Raw genomic sequence first — 22,586 nt, forward strand, 5'->3', positions numbered from 1 at the left:
TGATTGAAAAATAATTTGCCATTCAAGCCGATATTGACCTCAGCTTCACATTTCCCAACACTTATGTGTACTCGTTCTGTAAGAGAGAAGACCAGGAAACCAATCAGCCGAATCACCTGAGATTTTATTCCTTACAGCAAAAAAAAAACAAAAAAACGTATCGGGGGCTCAGGTCCCTCTCAATACAATCTGTGCTTCCTTGTGGCCATCAGGGAGAGACCCTTTTTCCCGAGGAGTTCTAAAGAGTTATCTATACAATATTCAAATCAAGACAGCAAAAACACTACCCACTCCCAATTCATGGTTACATGACATTAGCAATATGTTTCTTAACATGCTTATTGGCTTTCTTCTCTCGCGTTCTCAGATGATGCCTTTTTTTGTGTACGTGACCGTCTGGGTGAAAACACCTCACGATCAGGGTTCCCAGAAGCGGGGATTCTTTGCTCGACCTTGGCCCCCCTCCCCTACGGTCCCTGTCATCTCTCTCTAGAGATTACGCCCCCAAAACAACTTAAAACCCGCACTATTCTACTTTTTTGCAATACAGCCTTGAATTATTAAAACAACAGTTAGCATAGCACAACATGTCTGCACAAAATAATAAAATCCTTCAACGTGCATCAGAACAATAGTGGAATGAAAAATAGTGCAATAACATCAGCAGCAACAACATTTCAAAAATATGATTGAGACATACACTCCCTTCCATATTCAAGTTATATTGTATACTGTATTTTAACAGTCCTGTGCGCCTGTCGAGAGCGGTGACTTTCTGAGCCTGGTTAGTTTTTGTTTTAAGGGGCCTGTAGCGCCTAGCAGAAATGAAATGAAATGAAATGATCTGCATTTATATAGCGCTTTTCAAGTCAATGACTTCCCAAAGCGCTTTACAGTGTGCTTCACATTTCCCAATAGCGGCCTTGTATTGCAGCCATGTAAGACGCTAACCTGTTTATTGGGGGTATTAGGGGTTCAGTGTCTTACCCAAGGACACTTCGACATGTAACACGGACAAGCCGGGATTAGAACTGGGATCCCTTGATCCCAAGACGAGCGCTCTACCTCCTGAGCTACTGCCGCCCATAGCATAATATATTGATCAAAAAGTCTTTTCGCGAGTGAGCTGCTCAACCTGAAAGCCAATGAAGTAATTTGATAAAGGACTTCTGTAAATAACAGCAGGGAAAGGAATGGGAAAGTTTCAAATCCTGAACTGTCAGCGTCTCTCCTCAACAGAAGGCAGCAAATCAAATATGTGGTGGCTATTGACATCCATACACATAATTGGCATTACTTTATAGACTGCCTACTATGTCTGTACCCGTCAAAAGGAGCGAGAGACCTGCAATTTTTTTTCTTTTTCAGCAAAATTGTTGGTTAGAGTAGAGCACTTTTTAGGCAAAGATGGATAAGGATTTTCTGCTACTTTAATTTTCTGTGGTTAAATATGTTTTTAAAAAACATTCATTCGTAAAAAGCATAACTATTGAGGGATTAACCCAATATCCCCCAAAATTTTCCACTTTTCAAATGTATCTAACGAAAGGATTGTGCAGTTGAGATCAGAGAGAGTATATCATGTACTCACATTTAAGCCTACATTGAACAAGCGACCCTCCAAAATGCTTTAAAATGGCCACATTATAAAATAAAGTCAAAATATTAATAAAGCGTAGTCAATAAAGATGAACATAATGGTAAAAACAGAGAAACGTAACATTTGAAACAATTGACTATCTCCTCGCAGAACTTAAATGGCTTCTACATATTTAACAATGGTTTCTTTCTTGGACTGTTGTTTTCACTGTTTTCTACTTTTCCTCATATATCACTATCTTTCTTGGACCCATTATTATAGGCAGAAAAAGACAATAGAAGCAACACAATCACAATAAGTGAGATGTGGTCCCTCTCATATGCGCCGATTGACTGAACAGTTAAAAGAGACCTAGCAGTGCATTATCGCCATCTACTGTTAATGAGTGTAATCAACCATCATTTTTTTCTTCTTCCTAGCATTATTCGGCCAAGGCAAAGTCTCGCGATCCACTAAAACGGGTCCATGATCCATTAAAATGAGTCCGCAACCAACTTTTTGGTCCCGACCCACTAGTTGATGCTTGAAATTGTTTTGGTCTGGCTGGTTATCTCAAAAAATGATATAGAAAAGATAAGTTGAATATATTAGTCTATTTGTGCTTTAAACTGGCCTTTTTTCTTGATTTAGGTTGCAGCATGTCATAAGGGGAGAATTGGTGTGTCTTGAAGTCAGACCAGTTAAGAACCAGTGCAATGAACTACTATATGCGTTATCTGATTTATTTATTTTTCCTTCAGTTCCATCAAATTTCTCAAATGCCCCCAGAACCAACAACCCAGAAATGGTTTGTAAGTGTCTGCTGATGTCTTGTATACAAAGCATGTCTTTTCTTCTGTGTGAAGAGCAAAGGTATATATGTCTTTCCTGCCAATGAATAATAAATGCGACATTTGTGCTCCATCGCAAAACAAAGTAATGAGTCTGTCTGTATCAGATGCACTAAAGACCATCGTATAAACATCACCCCAGATTTTTATTTTTTTTACCGCCTGAGACGAACACCGGAGCATAGGACACAACTCGCCAACCTCCCACGTACGACTCGATTATTTTGTTGTTGTGTCGCTTCTGTCACGCCGCGTGATTAGAAGTGAAGGCAACATAGCCGGAAGCTAACATATATAAGCGTCAAAAGATTTGCAGAAAAACAACAAAAAAACTCCATGCTGTGTTGCTTAATTGAAATGCCAAGCATTTATTTTTTCATTATTCGAGAGCAAAGACATCTTCGATGTCGCTCCAACTCTTGCCAGCATGTCTTTATTGCCATTATAAAGCTTTTGCGCCCACAAAGGCAGACGCGGCATGTCGATAAATACCGCAGTTAGATGAACATCACTGTCTTAGCTGGAACTAGTTTTATACAAAAAGGTATGATACTTTATTGTACTTACAGTGCCTAGCTAAAGTACTGTCATATTGCCACATTTCGGGCTTCAAATTTAAATCCAAAACAACTGAAAACATGTTCTGAAAAAAAAGTTGTGAGACACAATCATATAGTGCAGGGGTCTCCAATGTGGTGCTTGCGGCCAACAGCGTGCCCCCAAAGGACAGTTGAGGTGCCCACAGAACTCTTCTGAAAATTACTCACCAGTGCTGGATCATCGTGATTTTCTGTTAAATCATTTCTTAAGTGGTTGACTGAGTCCCGTTTTTTGGATGATCAACCCGGTAATAACATAGTAACGACATAGTAACAACATGATAAGTTGGTATTTTAGAAGTTTAAATAAACACATTTCAGGCTTCATGGTCAAAAATCTATTCAAGTGTTGAGACATAATTTCGAGCAACCAAACATGATGATAGATAGAGAGTATTAAACACATTTCTTAATTCATCTATTCATTGATATATTTTACAGGTAATAGAACATACTAAATTCTAATTTATGGGTTTTAAAAAAACGAAAGAGCAAAACATTATTTTAGCTAGCTATCTGGCTAAAAAAGTAGCTAAAAGGTAGCTTCCCTACCTTTTTACCTATTTAGCAAACTATCTAGCTAGCCTTTTAACGTTTTTTTTGCATTCCATGTATCTATCCTTAATGCTACTTATCAGGCTAATTTTTAACCTTGTTTTTAGTTAGCAATCTAGCTTTTTTTTCAAGCTTTCTTTCTGGCTATTTAGTTTCTTTTTTACTTGTTTAGCTATCCATCAAACTTTCTTTCAGTGTTTTACCAGTTTACCTTTTTAGCAAACTATCAAGCTACATTTTAGCTATTTAGCAGGCCAGCTAGCTAAGTTGCTTTTTTTAGAAATGCTTGGATGGGTGGATTGGGATGACTCCATGTTCTTAAGTATAAGCTGAGGTATGTATAAGGCTCATCGTTTCTGTGTATTCCGAGTTTTTCTCTTGACCATGAAGAAGTCTGATTCGAAACGACGGCCAGCTCAACGAAATTTGCTGGCGTCGGTTTTCATGATCGCTTCCTTCTCAGCAGGTGTTAGAATAACTTTTCCGGAATTTTAACTATTCTTGCGAGCTTCGCTGATGTCCAAATGAGTTCAAAGAACCCAGACTCTAACCGCAATTGCGACCGTCACTGCAGAGCTTTTCCGATAAATTGCAAAATTACGCCTGCCGGTCCGATGAGATTGTGAGAGTTTTCTTTGGTCAAATGGTCTTGAGAGCAGGAGTGGGACAAAATCGAAGGAGGGACTGTAGCAGTGGAAGGAATCGTGCTAGGCATGTTGCTAGGTGATGCATTAATATTGATGTAAATTTCTTTTTCTTTCTTGCATTTCTTCTCGGAATGTGTGCGTTTGCTCTCCCCCTCGGGATAAAGCCAGGCTCAAAGATATCTCAATATCCCTGATAGCTCAATTATCTGCAATCCTTAGGCGAGGGGAATATAAAGACAAGGAACTCATATCAAAGGATTTTAATTATTTCCTGCTATATTAACGCAGGGAGAACCCTATCGATGAATCAGTGGCTGATTTTTTGGGGCTTTTAATTAGCAGATCTTTGACTGGGTGTAATTGAAAAGTTTGTGTGAGTGCAGATTCTTTGGTCTGTGGTAGAAACACACTAAATATTTTCCAATTTTTAGTGTCTAATACTTTCTTTTTTATTCTTTGAAATAATTTCCCATGATACCAATGTTATATTTGCAAAAAGGAATGCAATTGTTCAGAATCTTTGCTTTCTCCAGCCGAGTAACTTAATTAGCATTCATCCATTCTGGTAGGGGGCAGCACATTACTACTTTGTTAATATAGTAAAATTGTATTCACATTTTGTTCAATGGTAGGTATACTCATTGTTTTGACATTGTTAACGTTGTATTTTTGTTACATTGCTGCTTTTGTTGTTTGACCCTTTGTCTTTCGTTCTGAAACTGTTGTTGTAGAACTCCTTAGTAGTGCTGTGTTTATCATTATCATAATAATAAACTGATAAGTGTGTTACTATTGGACGAGTGCAAAGGTGACTTCATAGGAAGCCAGTTCCTTAATTTGACTCACTGTTGTTCATTGTTTTGACTATTGCGTCATTGCCGTTATCAACCAATCATGTTGCAATTGTTTGATTACAACACTCTTTAGGGCTGTTCTTTCTTAACCTTTAACCATTTAATAAAAAGAAGGGGCTCAGATGAGAGCTTTAGGAAGGGATGGAAGTTTTCTTTCCTGAGAGCCCTTTTCTAGAACCTCCTAGCATGTACAAAACACATTGATGTTATCTTATCTTATTTTGAGTGTCTACTAAAGTTTTAACTTAATATAAACTAACTCAGGGGGGGTCACGTTTACTATGATCGTGGCACTTCTGAGCAAAAGGTATCGGTATAGGATCTGTATTGGCCGATACTTCCCTTGATTTACTTTGAATGGATCATTATCAAAATCTCAAGTATTGCCCACGCCCAGTAGAAAACAATCCAGACAGTTTATGTCAAAATGTTGACTTTTTTTTACTAAGACACATTATTAGTCCTCTTTGTCCCTGTTTGCATTTTCTTTTTTTCTTTGTCTGCAAAACGTTCTTATTTTAATAAAAAGGCATTCATCAAAAGTAAAACAAATATATAAATAAATATATATATATATATATATATATATATATATAAATATATATATATATATATATATATATATATATATATATATATATATATATATATATATATATATATATATATATATATATATATATATATATATATATATATATATATATATATATATATATATATAATTATTTATATAAATAAAACGTAAAAGAAAAGAAAAACTAATACAAATACATAAATATATATCTGCGTCTCACCCTTTCTCTTTTAAGCATCTTTTTTTTTTCTTGTTGATTCCACATTCACAAGTTGCCCTTTCTGTAAAAAACATTTTACAGGCGCTAAAAGGCCGCCGTTATCCATCTGATTATGTGTTCAAGGTTACGCCTCCAAATACATCAACGTCTACCCTGGCCGCATGAAAAAGTGGTTGAAGCAACCTTTCCCCCCTCTTCCTAGCTATATCTTGTAAGGGCATGTTAAAGGGTCCACCCCCTCTGAGCACATGAAAGTTTGTACAAGTGAATTGATACCAACTCAAACAAATAGAAATGAGTTTCACAAGTGCCAATATATGCACATATATCACTGAAGAGACCTGGTTATTAAAACCTTGCTAAAACTGAGTACTCGCTAAAAAGGATTATAGTTACTTGACCGGTACTGATTAAGGTAGTGCTTTTCAACTGTGGAGCAGGACCCAAAAAAGGAGCAAAAACGGAGGGTCAAATACACTCCTTAACAGTAGATGGCAGTAATGCTCTGTTCGATCCCTTCTACTGGCGGGCCGGCGGGCTGTTGATAAATAAATACGTGTCTGTACGATGTCACAAGGGACTGAAATACATCATGGCACTTGTCATTGGGAAGCCTAAAGTCTTTGGATTTGAAAAATGTACTCAGAATTACCACGATCAGTCTGAAATAGGATAGGAGAGGACCCACGAAGAAGGGAGAGGACCCACACAGAGGACTGGAAGAATGCTGCTTGGGAGGGTGGGATGGCAGAGCTATGCCCTTGCACAATAGTATTGCCTTTTACACGCTGGTTAACTACTGTTAAAAGAAAATAACTCTGAAATTGTTTAATTGATGTTGAAAATGTCAGGAAAAAATGTTAAAACGTCATATCGTCACGTCATATTGTCAGATATAAAAAAATTGTGAATATGCTTGATGGCTGTTGAGATTGTCGTGTTTGTTTTGCTGCTGTTGGTGTCGGTGGATTTGTTCAGACCGAGGACAATCGACTTTGGCCTGGACGGATCTATTGACACTAACAAAGATGTTATATAATGAAATTGTGAATATGCTTGATTGCTAATAAGATTTTCGAGAAGGTTTGTTCAAACCTCACTTTGTGTTTGCTGTTAAAAACGTAATATTGGAATATAATATTGTGAATGTGCTTAATTGCTGTTGAGATTGTCATGATTGTTTTCTGTTTTTAGTGTCAATAAATTTGTTCAAACCACAGACCAAAAATAATCGACTTTGGCCTGGACGGATCTATTGACACTAACAAAGATGTTATATAATGAAATTGTGAATATGCTTGATTGCTATTAAGATTTTCGAGAAGGGTTGTTCAAACCTCACATTGTGACATTGTGCTTGCTGTTAAAAAAGTCATATTGAAATATAATATTGTGAATGTGCTTAATTGCTGTTGAGATTGTCATGATTGTTTTTTCTGTTATTAGTGTCAATAAATTTGTTCAAACCAAAAAAAAAACCCGGAAACTACAAAGCCAGTGAAGCTAACCATTTCACCCCTTGCAGTCATCAAATCATTTTAATGTAGGCAACATGCAAATGTAAATACAGGATGGTAGTCTTCCTGCTGGGCATTTGTGCCTGACGCGCCTCCTCCAGCGCCTTTGGAATGCTTGTGTGCCCTGAACACCCGGGCCTCACTGGGTCATCAGCTGGGGACCACCGATCATTGACTCCAGGACATCTCTTGGTGGCTGAGGGATGGCCGGGAAATCTCCCTGCCAACGCCACTGATGCCCGAGGTGTTGCTTGAAGGCCCCCAGTTCCTGTCATTCCTCCGCAGCTACAGCCAGAAGCTGCCCTTTTCCGCCTCTTCTGACAGCTCTTTAGTTGCTCTCCGGTTGCCAGCTCCTGTGCATGTAAGGTCTCTGAGCAGGCGGGAGGTTGAGGAGCCCACAAAACCCCTGCACCCCACCTCCACTGGGCATACTGTTGTTTTCCAGCCCGCCTCCCTGCACTCGGCTGCCAGGTCTTCGTACTTCGCCCGTTTCCTATGCTGCCTCTATTCCCTCTTCCCAAGGGACAGTGAGCTCAACCAGGAGGACCGGCTTGCTGGCTACAGACCACAGCACAATGTCTGGCCGCAATGATGTTTCGGCGATCTCCTTGTGGAACTGCAACTGCCTTTTGCGGTCAACTTTCATTGTCCATTCGCTTGCGGGCGAGAGGAGCCTTCCAGAGTGTAATGGGCGAGGGGCATTGTTGTTTTTGCAAACCTTGTCTCCAGCCCTTGAAAACTGGATGAGGTGATTTGATGGAGGAGCTGGCTGACTGTTTGCCTTCTGTCTGCAAACTTCGACTACCTCTGGGGAAGTGCCATCTTGCAGCCTGAGAGGATATGCTGAAGGCTCGCATTAATGGTACTTCAGAGGGGGCGGATCGCATCAGTGCCAAACCACAGATGTAGATTTTGGGGCTGGGTAGTGTGTTGTAGGTTGCCCGGATCAGAAAGCTGAGCCTGGCTTGGGGGATCTTCCACAGGTTGCGCCACAACAAAGGTCTGTCCATGACCCCTTCCCATGTTTTCCGGATGCCCTGTCTCCTCTGGGAAACCGCTATGATGGTATGGCGTTCCTGCTCAGTCCTTAACACTTCCGTCACCACCATCTTTTCCTCTCCTCTCTTTGACCACTTCGCGATGTTTTAACCTGCCGATTGCCTGGTGGACCTCTTTTTCTTTCTTCCTGTTTGAACTTTGGTGTCCGCTGATCCAACAAGATGATCGGAAGACATGAAACTGGTGCCAAGATTTCATTTTTAAACATTTGCATGGATGGTGTATTTTAAGATAAAAAATAAAACTGCCTTTGCCCCTTAAATGTTGAAAATCTCTGAGTTAATCGATAAAGTATCAGTGTTGCTTGGTTGTCAGAGTGAAATAATTTGTGACTGTTTTTTGTGACCTTTGGAGAACTTCAAGACAAAGTGAAAAATGTTGCACAGGTGCTTATTTGCATAAGCATAGATTTGTGTGAAACGCAAAACACAAAGGTCAGTGAGATGGAATACTAATACTTAAATATTGTTTTTTGCCTATTTATTTTGTCACAAACGTGCACTAAGCATTTTTTATGTAGTTACACATTTTTTGGTTAAAACAGCGACGATGCAATATCTACATACATCATACATTTTGGAATAGAGATTCCGGCTAAAACAAAACGGCTCAAGTTCCTTAAGGTTTGATAGTGACTGTGTGTGCACAACGTTGATCAGATTTTTCCACAAATACCACGACCAGGTATTTACTAGGTTTGCAGCTTTTTTATGCTCTCTACATTTTGATATTATTGCTCACAGAGTTTTCCGGGAGATGTGTGTAATTGTTGCAAATATTGATTGTATACTATTCCTGCTTTGAACTTGTCCAACACCCTATCCTGGACCTGCCTGGTGTGTTCTTTGTTCTTCATCATCATGTTCTCTCTGAGCCCAGCACAATTCACATATAACTGAGACTTAATGACACACAGTGTCACACTGTGTTTGTCATTTGTAGTCATTTAGGTCGACATTGGAACATTTAAGTCTTTAGGGAACTCAGTTGGCTGAGCTGAGAGAACATTGGACCTACTTATCAAATTTAAAATTGTAAATGTAATGTAAAATGTTTGGTTCCACATTACGATTGTGCCTCACACATTGTCTATTCTTACAAATAATCTTTAGTTTTTTAGTTGTAAGTTTGAAATCTGAGATGTAGCAATATGCCATAATGTTAAATGCTTTGGCTAGAAAGTGTATTTATTGTCATTGATTTTAACGTGGTGAAACATTGAATGCATTTAGATTATAAATGACACTTAGGGGTAAAAATCTAATGAATACTTTAAAGAGAAAAATATGATAACATACAATATAAATAGGCAAAAATGTTAGCAACGTAGTGCTTAGAGATGGGTTATAATAATAGTGCAATGGAAAAATAATTTTAACAACAGCTCAATGAAAAGTAGTGCAATAACTTTAGCGGCAACACATTCCCAAATAAGTTGGAAGACAAATATTTTCCCGTTTTTGAACGCTTGTTAAGGGGGGTGAAGGCCCTGGGAAAGAAATTGTCTCCGAGCCCAATTTTAGGTTTTTTTTTCTTTCAGAAATCGACAAGATCCAGAAGGACGAAGGCAAAGAAGAAGAGAAATTCATCGACGTCGTGATCAACAAAAACATGAAACTGGGCCAGAAAGTTTTGATACCAGTCAAGCAGTTTCCCAAAGTAAGTCGAAACATTGAATGAGCGCAGCTACGTTTATTTTTAGGTCGTGCAACCTACCTGCTCTAGTTTGCCTTTCAATTCCTGGCACCAGCCTCCTCATGTTTTCTGTTGTTGTTGTGCTTTTGAATGATTTGTAGATGTATTTTGTCATCTCAGCAAGTCGAACGATATTTAAGAGTCATTCCTCCAATCTCATCGCACACACCAACACACCGATGCCACATCTCTATTACACTGACCTTGATCAATGCCACTTTGATGTCTCACCGTATTCATTCGCCAATGAATATTTATGAGTGTATGATTGAGGGGAATTATATCGCAGCCGATTTCATTTTCTTGCCTCTTGTGACGGATTTTTTCCGTCCACGTGGTAAATAACGGCCAATGTTGCTGTTCCTACAGGCGTTTTTTTGCAAATAGACATTTAGACATTCCTCTTCCTTGCTGCAAACTGAGGTGGCAAAAAAAGGCTCCACAATAGAAAAAGAGCAAAGTGGAGACTAAGGTAGTCAAATTTTCTGTTGGACATCAACTGCAATTTTGGTTAAACCCTGCGCACACCTGGCGCCATTTTCAGCAGCACAGTTTTCCTCTCTCCTCTAAGTTGTTTACGTCACAAACTTTCGGATCATGTTACCATTCAAAATAGTGTTCTAACATAGCAAATATGAATACTACCTGTCTATATATAAAGCCACATTCCCCTTGTGGGAGGTGTCTAGAGTCAAGAACACGCTCAGATTCACCAAGCATTCATTCCCCTTCGCTCTTCCAAACTAGACAACGCACATTAAGCCCACTGCACAACAAAGGGTGAGTTGCTGTGCCATGCAACCCTTTATCAGCGGGGAGGCCAACAGCAAACACTGGTTTACCCCCTCTGCATGATATGCGTCAATATCAGTCATTCTTAACCATCCTTCACCATCCACATCCATCCCTAGCACACCCTCTTGCATCCATTAAATAAACTGACCTCAGATCCTAAGCAAGTTTCACCTCATCCATCCATTCAAACATATTTAGGCTTTCCTCTCATTTTGTTTCCTACCACCTCTCCACTGCATACTCTTTGAGTCAAACATCCATTCTTTTTGTATGTCCAAACCATTACAGAACATTTTTATCAACACTCTTAGCAAGCTATCACCACACTAGTTATTCTCCTTACTTCCTCATTCATTAACCTATTCAGTCGTATAATCGTATAATATAATATAATTATGAATACAATATTTACTAATGCACTGAAAGAAAAAGGCAAATCATGGCAAAAAAATGTGAGCCCTATATTTCCAGTGCTGTTCCCAACAAACTTGGGTGCAGATGACGCCCACTACCCAATAATAAGGAGCTGGTTGCCTTCGACTCACCATTTTTCTCTTGTAATTGGTCAACATTTTTTTTCAGGGATTCTGTATTGTTGACTTTACATTTGATGAGTTTAAAAAAAGGTTACATTTGTATTTTAGATTTTTCTTTATAGACTTATTCATATTTATTTTTCTTGTGTTTTTCAGGCTTAGCGATTAAGTGTTAATTTTGCTTTACCACCCCCCCCAGTCTAAGTAATTGATAATACACAATAAATGGTAATATATGGATTGAACGACAAAAACAACCTGAATGAGTCAGCCCTTTTTAGTGAGCAAGCCAAAAAATCCAGTTCTCTAAAAAGTGTAGGAATTCCCATCCTCTCCACAGACCATTCGTTTCCTCGAGGATAAAAGTAAACTTAGGTCGAAGACTTCACAGCGTTGTTTCGTATTTAGAGTGTGCTGATTGTGTTATCAGCAGTCATGGTTTTCCCAGCTGTCCCGCACACCTGAAGATTTTGATTATCGAGCGGCCAAATATAAAATAATTTTGATACTCAGTGCCACTGGCGCAGCGCTGTTTTTCTTTTGTATATCTGACACCAGAAGCAAAATGTTGATTGCCAGTGTTGTCGCACACGGTTGGCGCTAGGTGTGCGCAGGGCTTGAAGTAGAGGTTAACATCTCAAAATGGTGAAGTACAGTAATGCCTGAGTTATCATGGTTAATGGTGACCACAATCCTCACAAAATTGAAAATCCGCAAAAGCCCTCAAGAGTCCAAGTTACCTCAAGATGACGTCATCCCAACTGATGGTATACGACTGTAACAACTATATATCTACAAATAAATACACAGAATTGCAATCAAATGAACAGTCCTTATTGTCATTATACAAAAGTACAAGATAATTTAGCAAGCAGCTGGCTAAGCTGCATGCTAGCATGGGGTATCCTTAAAATGTGCCAGGTCACTGGGATGAATAAAATACAACCATCCCGGATGTAGCGGTTTTCCACCAGTTGTAGGCTAATAGATTTGGTGTTGGTGAGCTAAAGGCTTGACAGGGGTGAGAGTTGTTACTCAGCCAAGTCGCAGGAAGCCCGACCTGCAGCTTTCTCTCATGGTGCCCCCTAGTTCTTATGTAGCTTAGCCACAGTCGGGAGGACCTGCAATCCTGATATTGCTTTCTTTTCTGACACAGGCTTAGTCCCTTCCAGGGCCCGCTAACAATACACGGAGCACTCGCTGGTGATCAGCGTTTCCTTGCTCTTTTCTGACTTTCCTCAGATTCCAATAAATCAATGATTTTTTTTTTTCGTTATGCACCATAGGCCATGACGAGGAGGCCCACCAGTGGTTGATTTTTACTCCTGTAGCATTTCACTCTGATTGGAGAAACACGAGTATCCTGTTCTGTTGTCTTACGAAGTTCTCTTCGAGTACCGGGCAGAGTTATACGAAATTCATGTAAATGATGTAAAGATCTGAGAGTACACATTCCTCTCACCACATGAATGAAGGTAAAAATACAGTAATCCCTCAGTTGTCACTGTCAATAGGGACAAGAACCTTGGCAAAAAGTGAAAATCCATCGCACATTCATAAAAGCCCCTTAGAGTCAAACTTACCTTGAGATGACGTCCTTACTGCCTGAGAGTATACGACTGTAAAAAAAACAACAAGAACAGATCTACAAAAAAAAACACAGAATTGCAGTAGAACTCATTATTATTATTGTCATTAAACAAAAGTACAAAGTAATTGGAGGGTTTCTCCTTTCAGTTTTAGAAGGTGATTTACCAAGCGGCTATCTAGCTGCATGCTAGAATCAGGTATCTTTGGATAAAGCCAGGTCTGCGCGATGGATAAAACACAACCATCCCGGAGATAGCCGTTTCCGATCAGTTGTAGCTGCAGGTCCTCAACTTCATGGGTAATGGATCTGGCGTTGGTGAGATACAGGGTCGGTAGGCGTGGCTTAAGAGAGTTGTTCAGCCTTAGCATTAGGCTGGACCTGCAGCCTCGCTATTGCCTTATCTCACGATGTCGCTTCAGTCGTTTCCAGAACCCAATAATAATCCCCGGAGCACCCGCTGGTCATCACCATTTTAGTCCAATTCAATTGATGAATTCATTTTCAATGTAACAAGACTCTAAAAACTAGCTGCCGCCATTTATTTTGATTCGGCCTGTCATGATCTTTGAGTGATAGCCCGTCACATTCATAGTCACGCTCACCCAACTCACAAAGCTCTCCCTTACCTACTCCATGCAACATGTGTACTGTCTGGTCAGAACACAAAGCACGATACGTTCATGATAGCAATGACTATAAAGACAATTCAAATCAAAATCCGCGAAGCAGCGAACCAGCGAGAACCCAAGCGCAAAGTAGTGAGGGATTACTGTACCTAATATAGAAAGGGACAGCAAAGTAGTATAGTATGCCAAATCTCTTGGCAGAATGCACCACAGGCCATTAATGAGGGTTAAGGACTCGCGCTGGTTGATTTTCAGTCCTGCAGCGCTCCTCTCTGCTCAGAGAAACAAGTGATTTATCTCAAGACTCCCCTGTCCTGTTGTTTTTTTTAGTGCAACAACTCTGCTCGGCCTCTCTTTGAGTACCGGGCAAAGTCGTAAAAGATTCAGTAAATGATGAAAAGATTTCATGTTCTTTCCTTGAAAGTACACATTCCACTCACCACATGACTAAAAGTACTACCCTGCCTCCTTTTTTCTAATCTCAAGAAAGAGAAGGTTTTTGTAATTTCACACACATCCTCTTATATCGCATCCATTTCCCAACATAGCGTGGCAATCCTCTCCAATAGCGCAATGACATCATCCGAGCCCAGACGGGTAACATAATCCAACAGGATAGCGAAAGCATTAGTGGACCCCGGCGCATTAGTCACAGGACAGATTTTTTGTACATGATAAACAGTAGAGGATTTATTTGTTAAGAAAGCTCATATATTTGGATCATTTTTCCATATGAGAAATGGTATTACTGCTTAACATATTGGCCGGTGTCCTAATGTGGCGAGGAAATTGCATGAACCTACTAGGCTTTTAACCTTTCATATTTAAGGTAAAGACATCCATCATTTTTCTCGGATTTGCCTTCCAAAAAGGAAATCCGCGAAACAGAAACCTTTATTTATTAAATAGTTCATAAAGAACAACCCTTATTTAGAGGCTCAAACATTTGTTTAATGAATAAAAGTACTGATCTTCACAACGTAGTGTCGTTAAGCTGTTTCACCTATGTCTACAACTTAGACCACAACGTTATTGACACACAGGCAAACACAGGCAGAATAGGGGCAGGGCAACTGTTCAGCCAATCATAATACAGAACACAATGCACGGATTTCAGCAAAACAGGTGAAAGTTTGTATTGTCTTACAGGCTAAATAAATGCACATTTGTATGATAATTGATTTATGTTTGCTTATTACTCAAATCATCATTTTATTTTTAATGAATGAAGATTATTTTTACCACTAGGAGGCACCAAATAAGACACAATGTATCTTTAAATCTAGTAAATATAATTGAATGCTTCCAACTTTTGTTTCATCAGTGCAGAGTAACATAAATACTTGATCGTCTTTTTTCATGAAGTGAATGAGGAAGTTGGGGTCTGACGGACCCTGGAAAAAATATATTTTAGCAAAATGCTGGTTGCTGATTAGCCAACTTACCACAGTGTGCAGGCAATCTGGCTTTGGTGGCGAGCCTCATTAAGTTGAAAAGCCCTGTGGCTCTAAAGTGGCGGTACTGGGTCATTATGGGACCGCGGCGATATCCATCACTTGACACTTGGAACAAAATAACGCTGTATCACAAGAGGCCACTTACCCAATTTTGCTTGTGTTACTTGTAAGTAGCGCAGTGGGTATGCACTTCTTGCTTACCATTAGGGGAGGGCTTTCCAGAATTTTTTTGGCCATTAATAAGTAAATACAGGCTAGTATCGATTGATGCCAATCTGATACTAATTCACTTATTGCTTTCAAATCTCTGACGACTGAATAATTGTACCCTTCCCCTACTCAAGTTAATTTGTGATTACAATTAAAACTGCCTAAAATTAGATTTTTTATTAAATAATTTCATTGCAAGTTTTAACATTATAAATAACCCATTATCTGCACCGCTTATCCTCAGTAGGGTCACGGGGGTGCTGGAGCCCATCCCAGCAATCTTTAGGCAGTGGGCAGGGGACACACTTAACTGGTTGTCAGTTGCAGGACACACAGAGACAGACAACTCACTCGCTCATTCACACCTAGGGACAATTTGGACCGATCAATTAACCCGACAAGAATGTTTTTGGAATGTGGGAGAAAACCGGAGTGCCCGGAGGAAACCCATGCAAGCACGGGGAGAACATGTAAACTCTACACAGGAAGGTTCGATCTCATGACCTCAGAACTGTGCCACACACACGCTAATCACTGCACTGCCGTGATGCAAGTATAAATATTCAATGTAAATATTTCTAATACAACTGTTTTAGAATCAACCCCCCAAAAATCAGCAACTATAAACAATTCAAAGTCGATCCATCCATTATTTGCACCGCTTATCCTCAGTAGGGTCATGGAGGTGCTAGAGCCTATCCCAGCCGTCTTCAGGCAGTGGGCAGGGGACACTCTGAACTGGTTGCCAGTCAGTCGCAGGGCACACAGCTGAAAACTCACTTGCTCATTCACACCTAGGGACAATCTGGATCGACCAATTAACCTGACATGCTTGTTTTTGGAATGTGGGAGGAAACCGGAGTGCCCGGAGAAAACCCACGCAAGCACGGTGAGAACATGCAAACTCAGCACAGGGAGACTGCACTGGCTGGACTTGAACCATGAACCTCTGCACTACAAGGCTGCATGCTAACCACCCATCTGCCGTGCCGCCCTAATTCAAAGTCAACATGACAAATATACCTTCCCTTGCACAATATTTTGAATATTAAATTAAAGTGCAAATGATGTAAACAATGCGATCTAAAATCAGTACACACATTAAAATACTTAGCAAAACCAAAAGTACTGAGTCGATTTTAAAAAAAATATATTTTTCCATGAGTTGGTCAACCCGTCTAATTGTCTGCAAGATATCGCATTGACATTGTATGTCAGGGAATGTCTTTCTGCAAATCTGCTGACTCAGCCAAACTAAAATAACTGAATCTGTTTTTTTTTGTTGCAATTTCTTCAAAAAGTGTCCTACATTATTGCTTGTGAAAGGTTGTGATTCTGGCCAAACTTTTTCTGGCAAAGGAGAGTATGATATGATGTATTTCATTGCTTTTATTGAGCTGCTTTCACAACCTACCTGACTGCCTAGGAAAGATGGTTGTCGTATCTAAACTCCTTCAATCAAACAGACAAACTGATATAACCACTTAGTTTTGGAACAAAACCATTATTACCACCCTGGCTTTGCTCTAGGGTGTTAATAACATCTGTATGAGAGTGAATCACTAAAGCTCCGGCCTGAAAGCCATCAGCCAGGGATTGGCAGGCACCTCTGACTAAGCCAAGTGAACAAAAGGCGCGCTGACAACAAAAAAGTGTTAGGTGAGGTTTTAGCTCCAGCTGGTTAATTGATGACTCCGACGGTTAAAGGAGAAGGCGGGATAAGTCACCGGCGAAGGAATTGTTGCAGTGAAGCGAGAAACCTTTGCTCGCCTTTGTCTCACTTTGACCGTCTCCAACTGTGAGCGGAATTGGGTTTAGCTAGTGCTAAGGTTGCTCAAACTCGGCAGCATTGACAAAATGTGTCGACCTTTATTCTTACAGAATACTAATCCTGCTATAATGTATGTAGAAATAGCAAAATAGCTAAGTACCCAATACTAATCATAACTCTCCTTTTCGTGTACAGTAGAAGCTTCACTTATGGAATTAATTTGGCCTGGCTTCCTAAACTGAAAACTTTGTAAATAGAGACGCATTTTGAATGTGATTGTGCTAATCCGTCCGAAGCCCTGCAAAAGTACAATATGACATTATTTTTATGAATCATAAAAGAGCATCAAAACTTGAAACAAATACATCTTAACATTAGATTACATCACAATAAAAAATAAATAAGAGGCAAATAATTATGGAAAATAAACAATAATTGAAATATTAAAAAATATAAACTTACCTTTTTGTCTAAGAACTGATCCAATGGCATCTACTTTTGCCGGCTTTTGACAATCTGTTAGAAACGTGCGAGGCAGACATCATCATAATGAGATATAGCCTGACCTTTCAACACTTTTTCCGGGTGATTCCTCTCCACAAATTCCGAGAATTCATGTAATTTTTTTCTAAAATGTCTGTAATTTTAATTTGAGCTGTGTCTCTTATATGTCTGTTAGCTTTTTTAGTAGCTTCTATTTAATTTAAAAACTAAATGTGTCATTCTAAAGAAATTCATAATCCCATAGTCTGTTTTTCGGCTTGTAGCTCAACGTTTTAGTCGGCCCTTCCATCTGTTTGACTTTGACACCTGTGCCGTACAATGGCAAAAAAGGGTTGATTTCCCGCCGGTATTGATCCTGCTGAGGGAGGAAAGAAAAGGTTTTATTAGCTTTTGTGAAAAGCTTCTCCCAGTTAACTCTACTCTAAATTGACATAGGCATCTTTGAGCTGTATCTGAGGCAAACAGCTACTTGATTGATCTCCAACGCTCTTTTTCTCTTTGCAGTTTAACTTTGTGGGCAAACTTCTGGGGCCACGAGGAAATTCTTTAAAGAGGCTACAAGAGGACACCTTGACCAAAATGTCCATTTTGGGGAAAGGCTGCATGCGGGACAAGGAGAAGGTAAATCAACTTTTACACTTACTTTTTGGTGAGGAAATTGAAAAAATGCATCCCAAGTGCAGGAATTATTGGGATGCAATGTATGTTAATTAGGTTTGAAAATGTCAAAGAAAATAAGGCTGCTATTACCCTTGTTCAAATTTAACATATATATGTATGTTTTTAAATCTATAAACTACAGTATACTGGCATCTGGGTGGAGGAATGTGTGACTACTGATAAAAATAATATACTTCAATAAAAAGGCTATCACCTAATAAAAAGGAAAAAATATTCCAAGTTAGCATTGACATTTGCATTAAGCTATTAGCCTGTGGTTCTTTAGGGTTTTAAGACTAAGGAAGGGTTTGAACTGATATTAGACTTTCAGCGTGTGGTTTCAAGTCAAAGTCAGGGTTTCCATCCCAAGCTAGTTTTTTTATATTGGCATCAGAGTGTCAGTCTGAGGTTTCAAGCCCAAGCTAGTGTTTTAAAATAACATAGGGTTTTCAGACTAAGGTTTAAAGTCCGAGTCAGGGTTTCAATCCGGATTTACGGTTTTAAATTGGCATTTGAATTCCAGCCATTGGTTTCAAGTCTGAGAGTTTGAAGCTCAAAGTGGGGTTTTGAATCAGCATTAGGACTTAACATTATCTACGCATATATATACATATACATCTCTCTCTCTCTCTCTGTCTCTCTCTCTCTATACATATATATATATATATATATATATATATATATATATATATATATATATATATATATATATATATATATATATATATATATATATATATATATATATATATATATATATATAAAGAGATATATATATATATATATGTGTATATATATGTATACTGGACTGTCTCAGAAAATTAGAATATTGTGATAAAGTTCTTTATTTTCTGTAATGCAATTAAAAAAACAAAAATGTCATACATTCTGGATTCATTACACATCAACTGAACTATTTCAAGCCTTTTATTATTTTAATATTGCTGATTTTAGCTTACAGCTGAAAAAAACTCAAAAATCCTATCTCAAAATATTAGAATACTTCCTCAGACCAAGTAAAAAAAATAATTTCATAACAGCAAAACTAAATCAAACATTTGAAAATGTCCATTGATGCACTCAGTACTTGGTTGGGAATCCTTTTGCACGGATTACTGCATCAATCCGGCGTGGCATGGAGGCAATCAGCCTGTGGCATTGCTGAGGTGTTATTGATGCCCAGGATGCTTCGATAGCGGCCTTCAGCTCATTTGCATTTGTAGGTCTGGTGTCTTTCATCTTCTTTTTAACTATACCCCACAAATTCTCGATGGGGTTCAGGTCAGGGGAATTAGCAGGCCAATCAAGGACAGTGATGCCATGGTCAGTGCACCAGTTACTGGTGGTTTTGGCACTGTGGGCAGGTGCCAGATCATGCTGGAAAATGAAATCCTCATCTCCATAGAGCTTTTCAGCAGATGGAAGCATGTAGTGCTCTAAAATCTCTTGGTACACAGTTGCATTTACTCTGGACTTGATGAAACACAGTGGACCAACACCAGCAGCTGACATGGCTCCCCAAACCATTGCTGACTGTGGGAACTTCACACTGGATTTCAAGCAACTTGGATTTTGCTCCTCTCCAGCCTTTCTCCAGACTCTGGCGCCTTGACTTCCAAATGAAATGCAAAACTTGCTTTCGTCTGAAAAGAGGACTTTGGACCACTCTGCAACTGTCCAGTGCTTCTTCTCCATAGCCCAAGTCAGACGCTTCTTCCGTTGTCTTGAGTTCAGAAGTGGCTTGACCATGGGAATAGGGCTATTGTAGCCCATTTCCCGGACACGTCTGTGAACTGTGGCTTTTGATACCTGGACTCCAGCTTCAGCCCACTGTCTTTGAAGCTCCCCCAAATTCTGGAAGCGGCTCTTCTTCACAATTTTGTTAAGGCTGCGGTCATCTCTCTTGGTTGTGCAGCGTTTCCGGCCAAATTTTTTCCTTCCAACAGACTTTTTGTGGATATGCTTTGAAACTGCACTCTGTGAACAGCCTGCTCTTTGAGAAATTTCTTTTTGTGTCTTACCCTCCTGATGGAGGGTATCAATGATGGTCCTCTGGACAGCAGTCAGATCAGCAGTCTTCCCCATACTTGTGATTTAGTTTACTGAACCAAGCTGAGTGTTTTTAAGGCTCAGGAAACCTTGTAAGGTGTTTCGAGTTAATTAGATGATTCAGGTGATTAGTTGAATAGCCTACTTGTATACTTTTTCATGATATTCTAATATTTTGAGATAGGATTTTTGAGTTTTCTTAAGCTGTAAGCCAAATTCAGCAATATTAAAATAATAAAAGGCTTGAAATAGTTCAGTTGATGTGTAATGAATCCAGAATGTATGACATTTTTGTTTTTTTAATTGCATTACAGAAAATAAAGAACTTTATCACAATATTCTAATTTTCTGAGACAGTCCAGTATATTTATATGTATGAAGAGTCATTTGTGTGGATTCTTCTTCACGTGGATTACTCTTTAACGATTATTCGAATGTCTAAAGAGGATAAAAAATGACTCTCATGTCAGCCTCCGAAGGAGCACGATTGATTGCCGACTTTGTTTGAAGCAGATAAATCGACTGGGCAGCCCTGGTCCGCTGGTGCCTTTGATTTGTTGGCAGTGATGATTCCCTGTTATCATACAGCGCATTAATTTTGATCACACCGATCAATAGTCTCAGACGGTCCGCAAGAGATCAGTCATGGAGATGTGCTGACCCGAGCAACCTGCACAGAGCCCACTGTGAGATTTAAGACCGAGCAGCTTAGCTCGGTCTTGTGGCAGCTTGTTTTTTTTTTACTCACAAGAGAAAGCCAGTTGTATGAAAAACAAAAATGGAACTGAGTGACTTCAAAGTTGAACCATTCAGTCACAAGTCACAAATCCAAAAGACCAGGGGTGCCCAATATTTTCTGTACCAGGAACCGGTTTAATGTCTGACAACATGTTTTACATCCGGCCCAAGGGCAGTATTAAACTAATTAGTACTTTTTTTTTAAATAATACTAATAGTGTACTAATAATGATAATCAAACATTTTAGTGTCCTTGTAACATTGCACCAGTCCCATAATTTCATTCATTTTCCGAAATGCTCGTCCACATTAAGGTTGCAGGGGTGCTGGAGCATCTACCAGCCATGTCTTTGGGGTATGGGAGGAAACCAGAGTGCTGGAATCAAACCTGGGACCTCTGGACTTTGAGGCGGACATGCTAATAACTGGTCCCTATTGTAACAAATACAAAATAATCTGGTGTACTTAATAGAATGGAAATAGACTAATCAGGAATACTGCACATGTACAACTGAGTGCTTCTACTTACGGTAACAATTTAGGAAATACCGTAAACTCCGGACTATAAGCTGCTACTTTTTTCCCAAATGTTCAGCCCTGCGGCTTATTCAGTGAAGCGGCCAATTTATGGAATTTTTTCTAACGGCCACCAGCGGCGCTGGAGTGTAAAAGATACGATTAAGACCAGTAGAATATATGCGCCAAGAAAAGCTGCAACCTCTAAGTTTAAGCATACATTGTCTGTAAAGTCAAGGTACGTTCCGATTATGAGGAAGACGCCACCAATGAGGAAGATGCCATCAAAGACGCCCTTGCTCTGTCCACTCCACGCATCGGCCCGGAATTGCAGTACCTACGGGAACGGTGCATTCACACTCATCGCTGCTTGGCCCTGTGGCTAAGACCTTGACTCAGCGTCTTGGCTGGGAGCAAGTGTCTCAGCTTCTTGGCTTTGTAGTGTATTATGATTTGACCGATAATGGATAATTGATAAAGAAAATGAATGAATGAATGAATGAATGAATGAAAACTTTATTTGAATGAATATCAATAAACCTTACAAAATCCCCCTTCATGATAGATCATCCTCAACTTCCTCCTCGTAACTATCGCCATCAAGGGGGGGATTTTGTAGACACTTGCCAAGAGGCAGAGTCAAGGTCCTAGCCACAGAACCATGCAGCGATCAGTGCGAATTTGGTTTGAACAAATTTATTGACAGTAATAACAGAAAACAAACAGTGTGAGGTTTGAACAACCCCTCTTGACAATCTCAACAGCAATCAAGCACATTCACAATATTATATTTCAATATGACGTTTAACAGCAAACACAATGTGAGGTTAGAACAACCATCTTAACAGCCAAGCATATTCACAATTCCGTCATGTTCGGCAACACGGCGTTTTAACATTTTTCTGACATTTTTAACATCTTTGTTAGTGTCTTTTTTGGTATGAACAAATTTATTGACACTAATAGCAGCAAACAATGTG

At 39.4% G+C, this 22,586-nt stretch overlaps 1 protein-coding gene across 3 annotated transcripts in view; it reads left to right on the forward strand.

The window, feature by feature from the left end:
• khdrbs3 (KH domain containing, RNA binding, signal transduction associated 3) overlaps positions 1 to 22,586 on the forward strand; it is a 149,729-nt gene that overhangs the window by 66,243 nt on the left and 60,900 nt on the right. For all 3 annotated transcript variants that reach the window (XR_015849762.1, XM_088328998.1, XM_088328999.1), the window contains 2 exons: positions 9,999 to 10,117; positions 18,148 to 18,264. Coding sequence is in view for 2 of the 3 variants with exons in the window: in XM_088328998.1 (XP_088185124.1) it covers positions 9,999 to 10,117; positions 18,148 to 18,264 (236 nt within the window). In the remaining variant the exon portion in view is untranslated. The remainder of the gene's footprint in view (positions 1 to 9,998; positions 10,118 to 18,147; positions 18,265 to 22,586) is intronic.

The sequence above is a fragment of the Urocampus carinirostris genome, chromosome 2, assembly GCF_059441175.1.
Source record: "Urocampus carinirostris isolate Australia breed hairy pipefish chromosome 2, RoL_Ucar_1.0, whole genome shotgun sequence".
NCBI classification, from domain to species: Eukaryota; Metazoa; Chordata; class Actinopteri; order Syngnathiformes; family Syngnathidae; genus Urocampus; species Urocampus carinirostris.